Here is a 20,420-nt window from a genome sequence, read left to right as displayed (position 1 = left end):
GTTGTTCAAATCTTAAAGTGCTCACTTGTTCTCGAAAAATAAGTAGAAAATGACAGTTCTTTATTTTAATTTTTTTTTTTTTGGCAAAATGGCGTTTGAGAATTCATTTTCATTGAGAATAGAAAAGGAAAAGATGATTTATTTATAGATGAGGATCTCTACACCAATAGGCCTCGAGTTCTTAACCTTAAACGTATTAGTTGATCTAACAAACAAATAAATACTCTAATTAAAATTGGCTAATTTGAATAATCGAATTTGACACTCATAAATATCGAAACATCCTATAAAATACTTTATTTTGAAAAATATCATTTTATAATATTTATGTTTGATATATAAATAGTTGAATACTTGACCTGATATTCAGTTACCCTACTTACTATGAACAACGTTTAATTTTAGTTAACATGTGTCATATATATAAAGACCATTGACTATATTATAAAACAGAAGATCATGATGATAATTGAAATTGACAAAATCAACGAATTGAAATAGAGAAATTCAACGAAGAATCTTCCAAAATATCATCATCTTTGACGTGTTAAATTAAATAATTGAATACGTATGTGGCCAATAGTCTTGGGAAATGAAATTAATTTCAAGCAAATCAATCATAATCAAGCTTTTTTTCTTCTTCAAAATAATCATAATCAAGTTTTTATATTACACTTACTATCCCCTCCCCGAGTTAGTCAGAGAGAAATAATATAAAACAAAACTTATAAAAGCTTAAACTCCAACTTTAAAAAATGAATCTATACCTTTTCTAGTGATAGCCATGAGCTAAGCGTGTATGTAATGAAGCTAATTATGCTGAAATGCTAATTAATTTACGCTTAATCATAAATTTTGTGAAAATGATTTTAATTGTATTTTTATTTTATTTTTTGTCGTTAACCTTTATTGTTTTTTAATTTATTTTTTAACAGATTTGATTAAAGTACTATTAAAAAAGTTAACGGATGATGTAAAATTTCATATGTAGAATATTTTAATGAGATGTAATCTATTACTTAGGTAGCCCAATAAAATAATTACATATGGAAAATAATAAAATAAATAAATAATTCATGAAGTTAAAAAATAACTATTAATTTAAAGAAAATATACGTAATTATCTAAAAAAATGTTTCAAAATGAATGCACATGTTTAATAATTTCGTATAGATTACATCTTATTAAAAATATTCTACATATGAAATTTCATATCATTCCGTTAACTTGTTTAACAGTACTTTCATCAATTTGTTAAAAAAATAATTTGAAAAAAAAATAAAGGTTTATGGCCAAAAAAAATTCAAAAATACAACTATGGCCATTTTGACAAAACTTATAAACGCTAGTGGCCAAATTTGTCATTAAGCCATTAATTTACATAATTTAAATTATTATTGACCGTAAATCCTATATTCAAATTTCACAATCATCTTCGCTACTTGAAAAAAAAAAAACTTTGCCTTAGAAATTCAAGTTTTTTTCAAATTGACATTAAATAATCACCTATTTTCTATAGTTCATGTTGTTATATGTAATTTCACCGTCGACACCATCCTTCATTATTCCGTAATAATTGCTCGGTCTATAAAAATTGATATTTTTGATATTGTATTCGTCATCATTGATATGTGTTTTTTTTTCAAATACAATTTAAAAATACAGGTATTCCGTGATTATAATAATAATAATATTTTAATAGGTGTCAGCCATCACGTTGCTAACACCGGTTCAAATTTAAAAAAAGAAAATTTTTCTGTGCTTTTTTTATGTCAGCGTTCTCGTTATTGACACCTATTAAAATATTTTTTTCCTTTTTTTATAATCACAGAATACTCATATTTTTAAATTGTATTTGAAAAAATACATATTGATGTCACAGGCACAGTGTTGACACCAAAAAAACCATTTTTTATAGACTAAACAATCATTACAGGGTATGAAAGGTGGTGTCAGCAATGAGATTGCCGGCAACAACCTAAACCGTAAAAAATAAGTCATTTTCATACAATATTTTGAATTTAGATCGTTTTCATAAATAATCAATTTATTTAAGTCAATTTTGAAAAAGAAAAACAGAATTCAAGTATTCAAACTCAACTATTCCCATGGAATTTCAGACCCAAAATTGAAAAGAAAATACATTTTACATTTTATTGATAAATTCTCAAACATGTCCTTCCCATTTCCATTCCTTCCATACACACTATTCAATACAAAAGAAAAAGACACATAGGGATGCATTAGTCATTTTCAAAAAAAAAATAAAGCACCTTTGTCTTTAATAAAAATTAATATTTCTAAAATTGGATTATTATTTTTCAAAATCAATAGTCTTCGTTCATTCAATAGAAGACTTATGATTATCAAAAATAGTGAATAAATCCAACCTCTACATCCACATAAAATTAATTTGAATTAAATTAACTTTTAATGTTGAATTATTTTAACTTGAATTATTATTTAATTAATAAAAAATTATGTGATTTAAAAGTTATCATGAAAATATTATTATAAAAATAAATTTACATATTAATTAAAAATGTCATTAATTGAGTACGATGGTAAGTCACAATGCATTCATAATAAGATATACAAATTTGGAAATTAAATGATAAAAGAAATTAACTAAAAATGTTAATTAATGGGAAAGAAACTTCCTGAGAGTTTTGGTATTTTCTTTTTAAATAAATAGTGTCCTTTTTTTTTGGATTAATATCAAGTCTTAAAAGCAAAATTTGCCCCACAAATTTTGGGCAAAGAAAACAATAATGGTCCAATTTCGCTTTCATTTTGATTGTTGTAGTGTGGCTTTACAAAGCTTTTATGACTCATAAATCATAATCTTATAACATTGCTATCCTTCAAAACAAATTTGTCCTCTAGTTTCTTTATTTCTTTTCACAACCCCTTTTTTTTTTTTAATTTATACAAGCTTTTAAAGTTATCTCAACTATAGGAAAGGTTGGTATACATTTGAATTATTATTGTTTTATCTTAGTATAAAGTTCCTTTATGGACTATTATTTTTAACAACCCAAACCCTTGAATGAAATTAGTTTGGAAGCATATCGATTCTTTTTTATATAATATTTAAAATTACTTATAGTCCTTCTCCAACTGATAAATAGGAGGATAATGCGCTCCAGTGCATTCGAACCTATATCTTCCTGCATTGGCAACAATGCTCATGTCGTACAATATTGTTTAATGTTAAAGAGGAAGGCAAAACAATATTAGAGGATTTTCTTATTAAAATATTGTAAAAAAAAATTATTTCGGAACTTATTTTGTAATATGCATTTTTTGGGAGGCATATCTCAACAACTATTGTGAGATTTAAATTCCTCACTGAATTTGTTATCGTAGAGAAGCACTGATGATGTTGAGGTCCTTTTTTATAAATACTTCCATTTTTTTTTTATTTCACTGAAAGTTCTCTAAGAAAATCTTAAAACTCCCCGCCTAGTAAATTTTTTTTTTAATTTTCTATTCTTTTACACAAGAGAAGGGTCATATCTTACCGTACCATAAACATAGTAAAAATACTCACTTGATTTTTAAAAATTTTATTGTTAATAGATTTTGTTATAATTATATTTTATTATTATGAAACTTTTTTAATATTTTGTTAAATTAAATACACTAACCTCGACACCGCTTGACAAGCTTAGTATACATTTCAACAAGGCATGGATACTTGTAAGTATTGAGTTATATATCAATTTATTCTCTAAATATTCTTGAACCCTTAACCATTTCCCTGTAATTCAAAATTAGAACTTTTCAAGCCTTAAACCCCAACCCATTTCCCTTTGCACTTAACACTAAATTAAAGCATCCGACTTCTTTTTGGCTAGAATTTGAGTCGAAGATTTCGACCTAATCAGAGGAAACTCTGACTTCCTTTACTCTAATACTTTTCATGACAATGAAATTCTGCAATTATTGACGTATTGTTCAATCATGAAGAAATTTGTTAAACTAACCACAATTAGGGTACATCTTAACTTTTAATTCCTATTTAAAGGCTAAAGTACTTCTTTGTACTCAATTGATGCTCCGACATTTGATGAAGTCGGTTTCCACTAAAGGCAGTTTGATTATACCATTTAATTTAGTAATTAATTGTATAATTTACTCTAAATTATACTATTTTAAATAAATTTTATGAATTTTCTGTACGTAATAATGTAATTTAACCTGATTTTTTTTTTACACATTTAAATCAAGAGCGAAGTCAGAACAAATTTTTAGGGGCTAAATGTAATTTTAATTTTTATAGTCTATATATTTATAATTTTAAAGGATTAAATTTTATTTTTATAATTTTAGAGGAGCAAAGTGTAATTTTACTTTTACTTATTTAATATTTTTAAAAAATTTAAGAGTCTAAATAATAATTTTATATTTTGGGGATGCCGAGGCCCCTGCCAGCTCCCTCTAAATCCACCTCTGATTTAAACATGAAGTTGATAAAACAAAAGTTTAAATGTCATGCACCTCCATACTCATAAGAAAATTATTTTTTATAATATTTTAATAAAAAGAATGAATTATATGAAGTTGTGATTCTACGCTATCTCTATTCATTTCCAATAAGAGAATGACAAATCAGATTTTTTCTCCTGATTTTGAACTTTTTACTCCTAAAAAAATTTAAATCCAACTAAAAATACGAAAGATAAAAAAAATTAAATTTGTCATTCTCCTATTAAAAAAGATATAAAAATGATGTGAAATCACAGCTTCATATAATCCTTCCTATTTTAATAAAATACATCATAACAATATTTTGATAATACATTTTATTAACGAATAAATATTAAATATAACTTTAGTTTCATATTTTAAATTCACCTAATAAACAAAATCCACAGCATTTCTTTAATCAACTTGCTACAAATGCAAGCAGTCAAGCACGCCATAAGTTACCTTTTCACTATAGAATGCATATACTTTTTTTGGGGGGCATAATCACAAATTAAGTTTTTATTTTACATTTTATCAATTTAGTTTTATTTTTAATTAAATATAGCCTTCAATTTTTAAAACGGGTTGATTTGATCATTAATTTTTCAAAATGGATTGAATTATTTTTAATAAAAATATAGACTAAAACATTACATTTTAAACATGACAATCCATACAATAATTTACGTATACTTCATACTAAAAATTTGAATATTTTTATAATTTTAAACTATTTGTTGATCAACATCATCAAAAATTATTATTATTTAGTTAGTATTACATTAAAAAGTTATTTGACTCTTTTGAAATATTCATGTTTAAAGAGTGTAAAAGTCCTCAAAATTTTTAAACAAAGCAATTAAACCACTACTTATTTTTATACTCTACTAAGCACTTAAACTGTTAAAATACATCAAAAAGGTCCTCAAACTTTTTCAAAAAACAACTAAACCTCTGCTCTTTTTTCTTCTTTTTTTTTTGCACTCAATTGCCAAAATTTATTAAAAAGGCCCTTTGATCATTAAAGCTAACCGCCCTTAATTTTTTCAGTTAAAGCCATCACGTGTTACAACATAGCGTGACATGTGGCAAAAATGATAAAAAATAAAATCAATAAAATTTATTAAATTTTAATAAAAATATAAAAAATTATTTTTAAAATTAGAAAAAATTATAAAAATAATAAAATTTGTAAAATTTTATAAAAATTGTAAAAAAATTATAAAATATATGGAAATATAAAAATGTAAAGAAATATAAAATTTGTAAAATTTATAAAAATTATTATACCGAATCGGGAATCATTAACTTTAACAATCAATTATTAAAGTTAAAAGTTAAAGGGTTATAATTTACTTTATTTTATAAAACTTTACATTTTTATATATTTTATGATTTTATTTTTTCTAATTTTAGTAAATTTTAAATTTTTTATATTTTATTAAAATTTAATAATTTTTATAACTTTTATTAATTTTTATTTTTTATAACTTTTTGTCACATGTGACAGCGGTTATGACATGGGTGGCTCTAACTAAAAGAAAATTAGGAGCAGTTAACTTTAACAGTTAACTGTTAAAATTTACGATCAAATGGCCTTTTTGAAGGTCTTTTTAAGTACCCAATTGAGTGAAAAGAAAGGTAGTTTAATTTTTTTTTTTTAAGTTTGAGAGCTTTTTACACTCTTAATCCAAATATTAGTGATTACATTTAGCTCAAAAAGAGCTAAATTGATAAAATATGTAAATATTGAGGACTAAATTTAAAATTATACTTTTTTTTCAACTAATACATACCCAATTTTAAAAATTAAAAGAAAATATTCCATATTAACCTCTATATATATTTTTAATATAAATATGCAACGTAACGTAATCCATGCCTTGTTGAAAACCTGTTGTGTCGTGTTGGTGTTTCCTTTTTAGCTTTCCCTCAAGCTATAGAATCCTCTATGTTCTCATCTCTCCTAAGTACTTCTCTTCCATTTATCTTCCTTCTTCTTTTCTAGTTTTCCACAAACCCTTTTTTCCCCTTCCAAATTTCTTATCTTTATTTGTTTTATTTTAGAGAGAAATAATTTTGTTAAAAGAACAAAGAGCCAAAGACATAGATAGTTAAGAGCTTTTGTAAGAGAAGAGCAAGGGGAAAATGGCGACGGTTTTTCCCACCTGGATTTTGATAGTGGCCTTGCTTTTTGACGCTGCGGTGGTTATGGGTAGTTTTCCTGCAACTTTGAAGCTGGAGAGAAAAATTCCTCTGGCGAGTCATGAGTTGGAGCTGAGTCAACTCAGAGAACGAGATAGACTCAGGCACGGAAGGTTGTTGCAGTCTTCTTCTGGTGGCGTTGTGGATTTTCCTGTTATGGGGACCTATGATCCGTTTCTTGTTGGGTAAATAAGTTCCAACCAAATTTCTTTACTGCACTTTTCTTGGTTTTTTTTTTTTTTTTTTTTTTTGAATTAAGGCTTGGTTTTGAATCATTGGTTTCTAAATTTGGATTGAGAAGTTAAATATCTGACTAATTTTCAATGTTGGGTATTTACTATTTACATGAAATTTATCATTTTTATTAGCTTCTTCTCTGTCCTTCACTTTGTTAAAGTTTTTTAGTGTCTCTTTTACTTTGGGGTTCATTAATTGTATACTACAACAGTAATTTTTTCCCTTTTTCTTTGTTTATGCTTTGCTTTGGCTGCTTTTTCTTTTAATTTACTGATTTATTTCTTCTTTTTTTTTTGTGTGTGTTTAGGTTATATTATACAAAAGTACAATTAGGGTCTCCTCCAAGGGAATTTCATGTACAGATTGATACTGGAAGTGATGTTTTATGGATAGGGTGCAATTCCTGCAATGGTTGTCCTCAATCTAGTGGACTTCAAGTAAAATTCGCTTTTCCTTGTTTTTTTTTTCTTTTTCAATTTGGTAATTGATTGAAAGAAAATGAAATGAGCAACTACGTTATTTTTTTCTTCTTACAGATTCAGCTTAATTTGTATGATCCTGGAAGCTCATCAACAGCTTCATTGGTCTCATGTTCAGACCAAAGATGTAGTGCAGGTCTCCAATCATCGGATTCCGGCTGTTCGGGTCAGAGCAATCAGTGCAGTTACACATTTCAGTATGGAGATGGTAGTGGAACATCAGGCTATTATGTAGCGGACTCGTTGCATTTTAATTCAATTCTTGAAGGATCTGTGATTACTAATTCTACAGCACCCATTATGTTCGGGTGAGCTAAATAGTTCATCAACGTCGCGATGCTAATCGTGTTGTTTCCAATTTGTTTGATTGGAAAGATGTAACTTGTTGGCTTAAATTGTGGATTGTGAAACAGGTGTAGCGTGTTGCAGACCGGGGACTTGACAAAGTCCGATAGAGCTGTTGATGGAATATTTGGATTTGGCCAGCAGAGTTTATCTGTAATCTCTCAACTTTCATCACAGGGAATAACTCCCAAAGTTTTTTCCCACTGCTTAAAAGGAAGTAATAGTGGTGGGGGTATACTTGTTTTTGGCGAGATTTTGGAGCCGAATATGGTTTACACTCCGCTTGTCCCATCACAGTATGTTTTCTTTTATTTGTTTTTTGTATAATGTGGTACACAATCTTACATACATAGGTTTATGAGATAGATATGCTACCATTTCTGCTTGTTGGATGTATATTGGGGACTGTAGGAAAATATAAGGCTTCGTTGGCTGTTTGGTTAACCATCCTTGCACCACGAAATTTCAGGCCTCACTATAATCTTGATCTGCGGAGCATTTCAGTTGGTGGACAAGTTTTATCAATAAACCCATCAGTGTTTTCTACATCAAACAACCAAGGAACAATAGTTGATTCCGGGACAACTTTAGCATACCTAGCTGATGAAGCTTATGATGCTTTCATGAGTGCTGTAAGTCACAAGTTATGTTTTACCAATACTTGGCCAACATTAAGAAGATCAACTATCATTTAAAATATATATATATGCTTTTCACTTGTTATGCTTGTTTTCTGATATTAGTTGTGAATCACGAGTTTAGTGATTAACTATTCTCTTGTTGTGCAGATCACAAATGCTGTTTCACAAACCGTGCGCCCTATTCTTTCCAAAGGAAATCAATGCTACCTTATAACCTCCAGGTTGACTACCCACTGATATTATTTCATTTCGTTTCAGTGACTGATGATTGTAACTCGTAACTGACAGTATGTTAACATTCTGTTTAGTGTCAACGACATATTCCCTCAAGTTAGTCTGAACTTTGCTGGTGGTGCATCCTTGATTTTAAATCCGCAAGACTATCTTGTACAGCAGAATTCTATCGTAAGTTATCTAAAGCTTTGGACATGCATACATAGATTTCTATCTACTGTATCATACTTTCTTCCTGTTATACGGTAGATCTTGTCTGATTTTCTTCCTTTGAGCAAAATAGTTTGATGGGTTTCTTTAGTTTGATGGGTTTCTTTGTTATTTATTTCCTATTTTGTATTTTTAGCTGTTTGAATCTCATTATTAGCCCATGTTTCAATTCCAAAGTGGAAGTATATTGAGCCAAGCTCTAAAATCTAACGTCAGTCTGAACGGACTTCCTTGTTTTGTATGTTGTGTCGTTTTTATTTCATATCCTGAATTTCTGAATGAAAAACGGCCGACTTATATTTACAGGGTGGTTCTGCAAGTTGGTGCATAGGCTTTCAGAAAATTCAGGGTCAAAGGATAACAATTTTAGGAGGTATTTTCACTACACAGAATGTCCGGATCAATTACGTTACACTTGTTTGGAGACTTCATGAATTCTGGGCTTTCTATAACGTGACAATTTGTTACTTGTAGATCTAAGCTTAGCTTTGTGCTTGAAATTTTAATGCTTTATATGTCACTTAGCTGGATGATTTTTGCCTGCATGATGTAGTAAGCCATAAATATTCTTCCTTTTTCTTTTGCAGATCTTGTTCTAAAAGACAAAATCTTTGTATATGATTTGGTGAATCAACGGATCGGATGGACCAACTATGACTGTAAGTGTCAAAATGAACTTTCATATTATACATTAGAATAGATTTATCCAATAATCTCCAGTTCGACAACCTCCTAAATCCTGTAAAACGACTTTTCCACCATCACGTTGTTAAAAGGACATATTCAATAGGTGCGGAAGATGTCAAAATTCGGAATACCAATGCTCGTTTCCATTTTTATCTCACCGAGTTTATGTTGACTCTGAATCTGCTCCATTGTGTATTGAGATCAGGTTCAATGTCGGTCAATGTCTCAACAAATATCAACACAGGAAGAACTGAATTTGTCAACGCGGGGCAGATGAGCAATGATGGTTCATCGCGGGATCAAATACGGGGCATGCTAGCTTTACTTCTACCTATAATCATGCTTACCGGTCTACTGTTCTTGTAGCATATCCTGTAAGGATTCCACCGGCTGCTCAATGTGCAAAACAATTGGTAGGTTATTTTCACGGCTGTCTTTTTTTCTTTTTTTTTTTTTTTTTTTTGTTCACTGTGTATCTTCATCATCAGCCATGTAAAAAATTACAGGTTTCAGGGGTTTACTGTGATTGACTGTAGTGTAAATTACATTCATACATGTTCTTTTTTGACAGTAAATTTAATTTATACTAGCCTTGCATTTGTTACTTTAAGCCCTCCTTTTTTTTCTTTTAATTTTGTATCAATTTGTTTTACTTCTGAGTAATTAATAGAGGATAAGTCTTTTGTCAAATTTTATACACTTAAATTTAAAATGAAATTTAAAAAAAGTAAAATGTTATTGCATAATTTTAAAAAGTAAAATGAAAAATAAAATAAAACTTAAGAAAAAAAAGTGAATGATAAAATTTTGTAAAAGCTTCAAAAATATCAAAATTAATATTTTTAGAACATTCATTTTTTTCTTAAATGTTCTATTTTAAACTATGCTATATAAAATCTAATGTCTCATTTAATAGTTAAATTAACAATGTTAGTAACAAAAATAACCTAATTGATATAACATCGATAGTTTGAAGATGTAATTAAAATAATTTGAAGTTTAGGGACTAATTTAGAATGAAAATTATAATTTGGAGACATTTGGTGCAGTTAACTCAAATTTTCATGGCAACTTATATTTACACATATATGTATATATATATATATTTTATTTAAATTGTTAATTGAGTTGTTTCAAAAAGAATTTTATTGAGCTGGTGTAATAAGGTTTAAACCAACATATTTAAAGGTTCAAACTAATCATTTCAACAAAAACCTCATTTGAACTTTTTATTAATATTTTTCTACATGATCTTTTACATTGACATTTTGTAACATAACTTAATACTTAAAAAACATTTAACTGAGTTGCTATTACAAGTTAATTAAATTAATTTTTATGTAAAATTATAATAATAAATAATAAATATAATTACAATATTAACATTATCCTTCAAAAAATTACAATTTTACCATTATATTATATATATGTTGTTAAAATATCATATAAATTTTACACTATTTATTTATTTATTTACCAACAAGTGGTGTATTTAATGATAAGGCACATTATATTCTTAATTTGAGACATAGATTTAAACATTGTTAAAAAAGACAACCACGAACAGCAAACATAAACAGTAAAATGGGCATAAAGAATACAAAAAATCTTTTTTTCTTTATTAACTATAACAACTTCCTTTTTTTCCATCCCAATTTCCATAGCAAGCATCCCTTTCCTAATTTCTACTTCACCAGATCTCTTTTTTTCTTTTTTTTTAAACAATTAAAGTCAGTTTAATTTATGAAATACTGGTAAATAGAAACATGATTTTCATTTTCTATTTTTAAAATAAAAAAAACATTTTGATAAATAGAAATAAAAACATGTTATTAATAAAATAAAATAAATTTTGTATTTATATGGATTTGAATCAGAATACCGGATTCAATATAAGAAAAAAAAGTTGAAAAATAAATATTTTTGTGCTTATATGGATTTGAACCAATATGAATTCATTTAAAGTTAAAAACGCTTTATTCTCATTTTTCATTTCCACAAAACATTTTGGTGAAAATAATGAAAATTAGTTTTTGAAAATTATTTTAAAATTTTCAATCATCCATTTTTTTAAAAAAGGAAAATGACTTTTATTTTAAACATTGCTTCTTCTTTTTTTATCTTCTCTATTTTGGTTAACCACCCATACCCATTGATGAATCAAAATTGATAATTTTCTTCACCTTCTGTGTCATCATGAATGGAAAAGATGGTGCTTGTTTTTTTAGTTTTAGATTGAAAAGAAATGAAACAGATAAAAGCAATGATAGAACAGAATAGCTGATGAATGGACAAAACCATTTTCATACAATCAGATGAGAGGATTAAATGAGAGCGAAGAGTATAATGAGAGAGGACAAAACCATTATCAAAATTGATAATTTTCCTTTGATATTTTAAGAAGGTTTTTTATTCATCAACAGAATTTGAGGGAAAAAAAAATATAATGAAAGAGAAATCATAAATCTAATGTTTTTAATAGTCATTTACTATTCACACCTCATTGTTATAGTTGCGTTTAAATCCAAACACACACCCTACTCCTATTTCTAATTTCACTACTACAGTATCCAATTTCATCGCTATAGTAACTAATCTCATTGTCATTGTTGTTTTTAATATCACCAAAAGTAAACGCACCACTCATCCAAACTAAGCCTAAACTATTAAAATTTTAATGGCATGGTTTGTCCACCTTTAATGAAGTAAAAAACAATCTAAGTGGATTGAGGTTGGGATGGGCGATGCATTTATCTTCAGTGAGATTAAAAATAGCGGTAGCAATGAGATTAATTATTGTATTGGATATTGTAAAACAGTGGCGGGATGTGTATTTGGATTCAAATGCAATTGTAACGGTGAGGTGATAATAGAATAAGACTATTAAAAACATTAGATTAGAAATTATATATAATAAAAGTTTTTAAAATTATTTCACTTTTATGAAAATATTAAAAATATGTAAATTTATAAAATCATTTAATAAAATATTAAAATTGTATTTACTATGTTTATTAAAATTGTAAATTTAAAAAAAAAAATTGATTAGGGTTGATTTTTTATTCATTGGAGCTTTAAACTCCAGTAGAAAATTGGAGTTGCGGTGAGGAGCAGTGAGGATTTTCGAACGTAGCCATCACACTTTTGTTAATTGGTAATCTAAAAGAAGTTTAAGAAAGTGTGTTAAAAAATAAATGACATTTATGAAATTTTCATAATCCACAAACGATGTGTGCAAATATAATAATCCAAACTTCAGACAACAATTCGCTCAACCACCAAAACAAAAATTCCAAAATTAAATAATTACTAAGTCGACCAATGGAATAAATAAGACTCCACAATGGTTATTATTATAGTTGAAAAACAGGCTAAGAATTATGCTAAACGTGGTGTAAATTATGTTTGTTTGTTTTTTTTTTTTTTACAATTAGGGATTTGGGATTTCTAATGCTTACATCATAAAATTATTAGCACTATACAAAAAGATTATTTGACTTACATACTTTTTTATACAATAAAACTTACAATATTTGAATATTAAAAATGATTTCATTATGAGAAATATATAAATGTGATTTTTCATACACAAAATGTGCATACTTAATTGTGACAATTTTCCCGAAGGCCTCTGATAAATTTTTAACATCAATGAATTATTGTTACATCATCAAAGGTGGCATTGGAGTAGAAGCATAACAGCGTTGGCACCCATTGAGGTACGAAAATCCTCAAGTTTCTGTTAGAAAAGGTAAATTTATTTTATATATGATTGGGATAATTGTTTTTCAGTCTGGTAAAAACATCTGCTGTACCCTCCAACAAAAAGCTATTTGCTAACAAAACAACTGTACCAACCAACATCCACAAACTGCAACTATACTTGCGCAACTTTCCACACCATCAACCAAACATAATTTATCAGATGTAGAACATGACTTCCTTCACATTATCCTTTATGCTGGGGAGCGGCCTAACCTCTACAACCTTGTCTTTCGGCTTTCGGCCTCCCCCAGTAGACCCACTATCCGACATCTCATCCTCAATATAATAGCGTGCCCTAAAAGCAGCGAGGTGAGCATAGTATGCTGGAGGCACTGCAAACATATAATCCAAATATTCACTGTCAAAACCAAACCTTAGTCAACAATTTTAACAAGACAAAAAAACATCATCACAAACCTATGGAAACAGACTTGGTACACCTCGCATACCTGTCCAAAAAGTAAAATTATTATTATATAATTACTAGGTGCTGATCTAAAGCATTATTTATTCACCCCATTTCAAGATTATACAGAAAGAAGTAAACACATACGTGTAACATAAACTGTTTGTGAGCACTTGCAAGATGTCAGCAGTGAAGCCATTTTCATCAAACAAAACGTGGTAATGTGTGGGCTTGCTTGTCCCCTACACAACATCATCAATATCAGATCGGACAAAATTAACATAAAAACCATCACACTTCAAGGGAAGCCTCGTTTACCTGGATGCCAGCGTGACTATTGAGATAAAAATCAAACTCAGTTGGATGACAGATGCTAGTATCCACAACAGTACCTGAAAGTTAATGGCTACATTAAAATATGCTAACAAAATGAAGATCAAGAGAATACGATCAAATCCCTATTATAAGATTAAAATCACCTGGTAATATATTGCCACTCCTATCAGTTTTGTTGCGATCAGTAGGGAATAAGCGAGTATGATGCCTCTTTTGAACCACAACAAATGTAACCCGAGGCATATATCCTTCCTGTAGCGAGGAACAAGCCTGGAAGGAAGAAAACTGCAGGGGTCAGAAGGCCCAAACACCAAAAAACATCGCATCCATTTTACAGTGAACCAACAATAATAGATATTATACAGTGATTTCAATACCTTCCGAATTGCATCCATTTCATAAAGCAAAACTTGGCTGAATTGTCCTTCACTAACACCATCTCTGCCACACATCAAAAATCAGATATCAGCACTGCTGCTAGAAATATATACATAGATTAGGATGGTCAAAAACAAACATTACCTATAGAAGATAATTCTAGAAGGCTTTTGTCTTGTCGACTTGAAGAAAGCAAGAAGCAATTCCCTGCAAACTTGAAATGTTAAGAAAGTAGAGCACTTCTAGAAGAAACTAAAAATTTAAGCCTGAAATAAATCTATCTCCCTACCTAACCATTCCACCCTCAACTAAACCCTTTTGTGGATCCTTAGTTTGTTTATAAAGATCCTGGATTATTTCCACCCGGTGAGTCTGTGCTGAGACGATTCCACGATACTTGGTTACCTCAGGCCAATCCATTGAAGCAACGACCTGCAGCAAGCCAATAACCTCTTAAATATGATCAAGTAACAAAATGGGGATGATAGAGAATAATGAGTATGCTTACTGCAGCTATAGAAGAACTAGAGTCTTCGCCAGGCGGCGGATGAGTGACATCTGCCCCAAAAATGATTGTAGGGACATCAGTCACAAGCGGAATTCTCCTTAAAATAGCATCATTCAGCACAGTATTTCGCCCCCCAACCTACAGAATTTACAATTCTAATGATTTAAGAAGATAACAAGACAAGAAAACACTAATCAAATCACCACCAGTGAGGCAAAACATATACCTTAGCATTGATCTTGAGAGCAACATTTTCAAAATATTGGTTGCTAAACTTTGAAGCTTGCACAGGCTTACAACATTGTGAAACAATACCTAGCTCCGTCTCACAAATTCGCTTTATTTTTCCTGCAAGCAAAAAGATTTGAGTCGCGCGAAGAAACCCCAGGCATTACCCATTTACAAAACATCAGAATTTCTTACCGTAAGAACCAGTCTGATCGGGTAAGATAATGATCAACAACTGAAGTGGCTTATTCAAGCCAGCAGACTCTTTGTATACATCCATGAGAGTCTGATCAATTCGATCAGAACGAGCTGATCGCATTGCAATTGAAGGGGTTTGGCGAAACACCTAGAGTAACAAAATGGGAAATCAAGCTAGTGATAAATAAATAACAGATATACCATCCACCTATACTAAAAAAACCACACAGCATACCATTCCTTTGCTGTTACACATTTTCACAAGCTCCGCACAGAAGTCTTCTGAAATATTCCAAAATTCCGCGGAAAAGTTCACACAAGTCCAGAAATCGACTTTACCCCCATTGACCATTTTCTGCAAAAAAAATTGTTGATCCTTAAAACCTAGCAAAATTTTTCCAAAAGATATATAGCTACACTAAACTGCAAAGAAGAGACACTGCAAACCTTAAAAATGAAATGAAAAAATGAACAAGAACTCTGGAACAAGAGGAGACTGAAGAGACAGGTCTGATTCCTTAAATTTTACAAATAATGCCACTTCAAAAAATAAGAGGTGAAGAAAAAAAAATATCACCTTGTTGATCATGTTCCATTGCCCACAACTAGGATTAACAATTTTGTCACGTCCACTTTCGTGATACTTTAGCTGCAGCAACCAAAACAGACATTAATATTATTATAAGACAGACAGTATCCTTGAAAATATAACATATTGGCATATAAGTACCGCTGGAGGATTTATAACTCGTGCATCAATCAATGCCAGTTCTCTGCGAACATGCATTCCAAATTCTTTAGTAACAAGCTCCTCCACCTCAAAATTATTGATCTGGACCATCTGCATGAACATGTAATGCCAAATGAATCACAATTCTCATCAACAAATTTAGAAAATAATAAGCATCAAAAATTGTAGTACCTTCGTAACATTCCCCTCCCTAACATTCGGACGTTGACAAGTTGCTCTAAGCAGAGATCTAACTTGTTGTTCATTTAGTTTTTTTGTGTATCTCTGACCCTCAACGATACTACACAGCTGCAAAACAAAATCATACAAGAGAATCAGTAACAAACAAAAAGAAAACAAAAACATGATCATCTTGATATAAAGTAAAAACCTCCATTGGCAGGTAGACAGGTCTTGCTTCACTTCCACTTTGAAGTGCAGGCAAGGATGGATATTTAAGCACAACATTGTATTTCTCACGGAAATACTTGACCACAGAGACATTTGTTTTCGTGTCATCGAGAGTAAATCTAAAAAATTGAACAGAAACATAATGAGACAGAATGGCACAAATATACCATAAGCACAAGATTTACAAACGTACAAGCATAAACAATATTTTAGAACAAGACATAACCAAGCCAAATACTAAAAACTTTCAACTGCAAAAAAAAAAAAAAAATTAAAACCAACTCAATTTGAAGATTGAACTTAGATAAGTAGAGAAAACAAGACTACAAATAACCCAAAAACAATTCTACCACACAGGCCACATAAAAGTAGCTTACTAAAAATATTTATGAGCACGTATAGTATTATAACAACAAACTCACGTCAACTGGCTTATAGGGTCTCTAGATACTCCACTAATCTTGCAAGTTTTGGCATAATTCATGTAGATGAGCTTAACTCTTACTCCCTTCAAGGCCTTTTTCACCTAAAAAATACGGCAGTAGAAGCATTGCAAAAAAATTCAGCACGTTTGATTAATAAACACTGAATTCAATATATATGTAGGGCAAGAAAACAGTGTGTAATAATACTTTAATACGATCTTGATCAGACAGAGGCTTTGACAGGTTTGTTCGTCTGAAATGTTTCGCAACAAACTCTGAAACTAAAATTGGCTCATAGAATGATCGAGCAGACACATCTGCAAAGCAAAACCAGTAAATCTTCATACTGAAACATTAGGAACAAAGTGGCTACACAAACTGAGCAATTGAAGTACCTACCAATATTAAGAGATAAACCCATCTGAGTGGGTCGAAGACTCTGATAATATCCAGACCAGTATTCTATTCCATTACCAAGATCTCCTCTAGGACCTAATGATGTATCAAAAAAAGACCTTCCCACCTCAGTATATCTGCCAAATGATGTTTCAAATGTATTAATTTCATGTCATATAAAATGGTTTCAGCAATTTAACAGCAAGCAATCTTTAACATTAATCAACAGGCAGTTACATCTGAGATGGTTTAGATCTAAGAACAACATCCAGAACTTGAATAACTTCTTGAGGGCATTCAAAATGCCTTCTGCTCAAAAACTCCCTCAGATAATGAAGGTCTGGCTTGGAGGCCAGTTTGATTGCAACCTTAAATTGTCGCTCCTTCCTGCAATGGCAGGCAACCAGAAAGATCACAGGTAAACAATAATGACATCGGATAAAATGTAAAATGTCAAGAGACCATCATAGGATAATAATATTACCGCGCAGGCCTAGATGAACCATCACTGCGATCTTCCTCAGTTAGCTTGATAACAAGCTCCTTTGACTCGAAGGGAAGAGGACCAGCAGTGTACAAACTCTTCCTGCCATCATAAGCTGGACACCGACGTCCAAGATGCGACTCTTTGTATGCATCAATAAGTTGCTTCATTATAGCTCTGTTAACCTTTTTTGCGGTTACCTCAGGCGTTATAGTAACCTATAAGCAATGAAGCGCCAAAGGCCATCAAAAGAGACGAGAAGAAGATGCAAGTAACAGAGATGGACAAAGAGACAAGCAAATAAATAAGAAAACAAAAGAGGAAAATATACATTAAAATCCAATGAATATAAAATTCAACGAGATAATAAATAGCAAAAAGTCCAAATCAGTCAAGCAAATCATTAACAGTTAAACTTTCCCTTGGGTTTTTTAAAACAAAAGTAACTACTAAAACCTTCAGTGTATAGTGAAGTCGGAGAAAAAAAAAACAGAGATCTAAGAAGTACCAAAATATAAAACGATTAAAACAAGGCAGAGAAATGACAAGGAAAACTAGCGATTAAAATACTGGAGAAGAAAATGCAAGTATCAGGGATGAACGAGGTAAATGAATAAGCGAACAGAAATATGAAAACATTAGAATTCAAAAAATATGATCTAAACAAGTGGAATTCGCTTAAGCAAGCCATTAACAGTTAAGGTTTCCCTCGGTGAAGTAATGACTGAAAGCTTAAATCCATAGATAGGTCAAAAGGAAGGACGCAGAGACATACAAGCAAAAAAGAAAGAGAAAAAAAACAAATATATAAATAAATAAATAAATAACGATTAGAACAAGAAGCCAAAAATGTCGAGAAAAAATACAGGCTTAAAAACAAATGGGGAGACATGCGAGAAAGAAAGTTACATCGTAGTGATGAAGATCGGCATTAGCAACATCTACGAGAAAATGGTTGGCTCTAACCCGACATTTTGTACCGACCGTGCCGAACCCGGGTCTTGACGGGAACCTAATCGCCTTTGACGACGACGGAAGAAGAGGAGCCGCCGTAGTCACAGCCACCGGCTCCATTGTAAGCTTCTCCGCTACCTCTCTGGAAAGTGATCCTACACCAGAACTTGAAGAAGGATAAGAAAAAGGGGCCACCGATGGAGGAACTGGCGGAGGTACAGCCATTTGAGGAGGTGACTGAGCCGGAGCCATCTGAGGAGGTTGCTGAGCCGGAGCCATCTGAGGAGGTGGCTGAGCCGGAGCCATCTGAGGAGGTGGCTGAGCCGGAGCCCTCTGAGGAGGAAGGGGGTTATAAGTTGCAGTAGAACCAGATGATCCACGGCCTCTTGCTCTACCGCCGCCGCCACCGCGGCCGCCACGAGAGGAAGACTGTGAAGGTTGACCGCGACCATGGCCCTGCCCCCGGCCACGTCCACCACCACCACCACCCCGACCACTGCCACGTCCACCACCACCTCGACCAGACATTGTCGGAAATTTGGGAAACTAAGCAAACAGATGAAAATTTCAACAACTCCAAAACAGAAGGGAAAAAAATGAAACAAACTACACTCCTGAGTATTGAGAGAGAATAGGAAGGAATGGGCCCATTTTATAATAGAAGCAGATGAGGACGCAGACTTCGGGGACGTGTAAAAATGGACTCACTTTTTTAGTGAATCATGCCGGGTTCAGGTGTAAAAAATATACCCGAACTGACCCTTTTTTGTTTAGAAAATACCCGATTTGTTTTCATTTTTATCCTCTCTTTTATCTATTCTTTATTCTGTTTGTGTTAATTTGTAAATAAATATTAAATTTAAAATTATATAAAATATTATTTAACTATAATATATAAGCACGAATTTGGAGCCTACCAACAATATCTTTTATTTTTATTATATTACTAAATTTACATTTAAAATAACTATAATTAATTTTAAAAATTTAAAATATCATAATAGTTATAATTAAAATAAAATTTGTGATAATCATGATAATTTGTGATAATCATAATAATCTTAATTTTATTATTTATTATTTGAAATAATATTATAATAAAAAACAGTAATTTTGATGTATGTATATGATGTATATTGGCTTTTATGGATGTATGGTTGATATGATTAATATATTCAACTAGGAAGAAGCCAAAATAATTTTTAGGGCAGAATGAAATTTTAATTTTTCATATTTTATATCTTTATAATTTTAAAATATTAAATCAATTTTTTTAATTTTAAGTGGGTCAAAGTGTAATTTATCTTTATTAATTTTAAAATTAAATAAAAATTTAGAAAATTTAAATAATAATTTTTCATTTTAGGGAACCGAGGGCCTATGCAAGCCCCTAAATTAGCCTTTGTATACAATATAAGTATGATTTATTTATAATTATCGAGTTACAAAATAAACTTACTATATTGAATTTATGAAAGATATATAACTTTTATTTATGTAATGCATGATATATATAAGCATGATAATTTTATTTATTTTTATGATATATTTTTGTATATTTATGCAAAATACTGTGTATATTATTATATATTGTTTTATAACATTGTTTGTATATTACCGTATGTATTTTTATTTATATAATCTATTGTTGACGAATCTGCCTTCATTATTGAGGAAAATATCGGATCAG

General features: G+C 30.5%; 2 protein-coding genes across 4 annotated transcripts; one reads left to right on the top strand and one right to left on the bottom strand.

Annotated features, from left to right (window-relative positions):
* Positions 1–6,337: 6,337 nt before the first annotated feature.
* LOC108450494 (aspartic proteinase 36-like) lies at positions 6,338–10,121 on the top strand. Of its 3 annotated transcripts, XM_053019551.1 has the most exons (11): positions 6,338–6,863; positions 7,223–7,352; positions 7,452–7,702; positions 7,808–8,035; positions 8,209–8,371; positions 8,528–8,601; positions 8,689–8,785; positions 9,131–9,197; positions 9,412–9,483; positions 9,717–9,924; positions 10,018–10,121. In XM_053019551.1, the coding sequence occupies exons 1-10, from the start codon at positions 6,622–6,624 to the stop codon at positions 9,875–9,877; spliced, it is 1,485 nt and encodes a 494-aa protein (XP_052875511.1). In that variant the 5' UTR covers positions 6,338–6,621; the 3' UTR covers positions 9,878–9,924; positions 10,018–10,121. The 3 variants fall into 3 exon arrangements, 2 of the variants coding, with proteins under 2 accessions (XP_052875511.1, XP_017603636.1); XM_017748147.2 differs by having other exon boundaries at positions 9,717–10,121; XR_008271120.1 differs by lacking the exons at positions 9,131–9,197; positions 10,018–10,121 and having other exon boundaries at positions 9,717–9,856.
* A 3,126-nt stretch (positions 10,122–13,247) lies between these two features.
* On the bottom strand, positions 13,248–19,497 carry LOC108453374 (protein argonaute 5-like). The gene is made up of 22 exons (XM_017751444.2): positions 18,686–19,497; positions 17,777–17,994; positions 17,530–17,679; positions 17,296–17,429; positions 17,104–17,213; positions 16,894–16,997; positions 16,452–16,590; positions 16,253–16,369; positions 16,061–16,171; positions 15,908–15,979; positions 15,566–15,685; positions 15,328–15,478; positions 15,131–15,252; positions 14,905–15,042; positions 14,686–14,828; positions 14,541–14,603; positions 14,396–14,459; positions 14,162–14,288; positions 14,001–14,074; positions 13,830–13,924; positions 13,694–13,725; positions 13,248–13,608 (listed from the first exon to the last, which is right to left on the bottom strand). The coding sequence occupies exons 1-22, from the start codon at positions 19,256–19,258 to the stop codon at positions 13,433–13,435; spliced, it is 3,033 nt and encodes a 1,010-aa protein (XP_017606933.1). The 5' UTR covers positions 19,259–19,497; the 3' UTR covers positions 13,248–13,432.
* Positions 19,498–20,420: the final 923 nt, after the last annotated feature.

The sequence above is a fragment of the Gossypium arboreum genome, chromosome 9 (assembly GCF_025698485.1).
Source record: "Gossypium arboreum isolate Shixiya-1 chromosome 9, ASM2569848v2, whole genome shotgun sequence".
Classification (NCBI taxonomy): domain Eukaryota; kingdom Viridiplantae; phylum Streptophyta; class Magnoliopsida; order Malvales; family Malvaceae; genus Gossypium; species Gossypium arboreum.
Note: the sequence above shows the minus strand (reverse complement) of the source record. Positions and strands in the feature narration are given on the sequence as shown.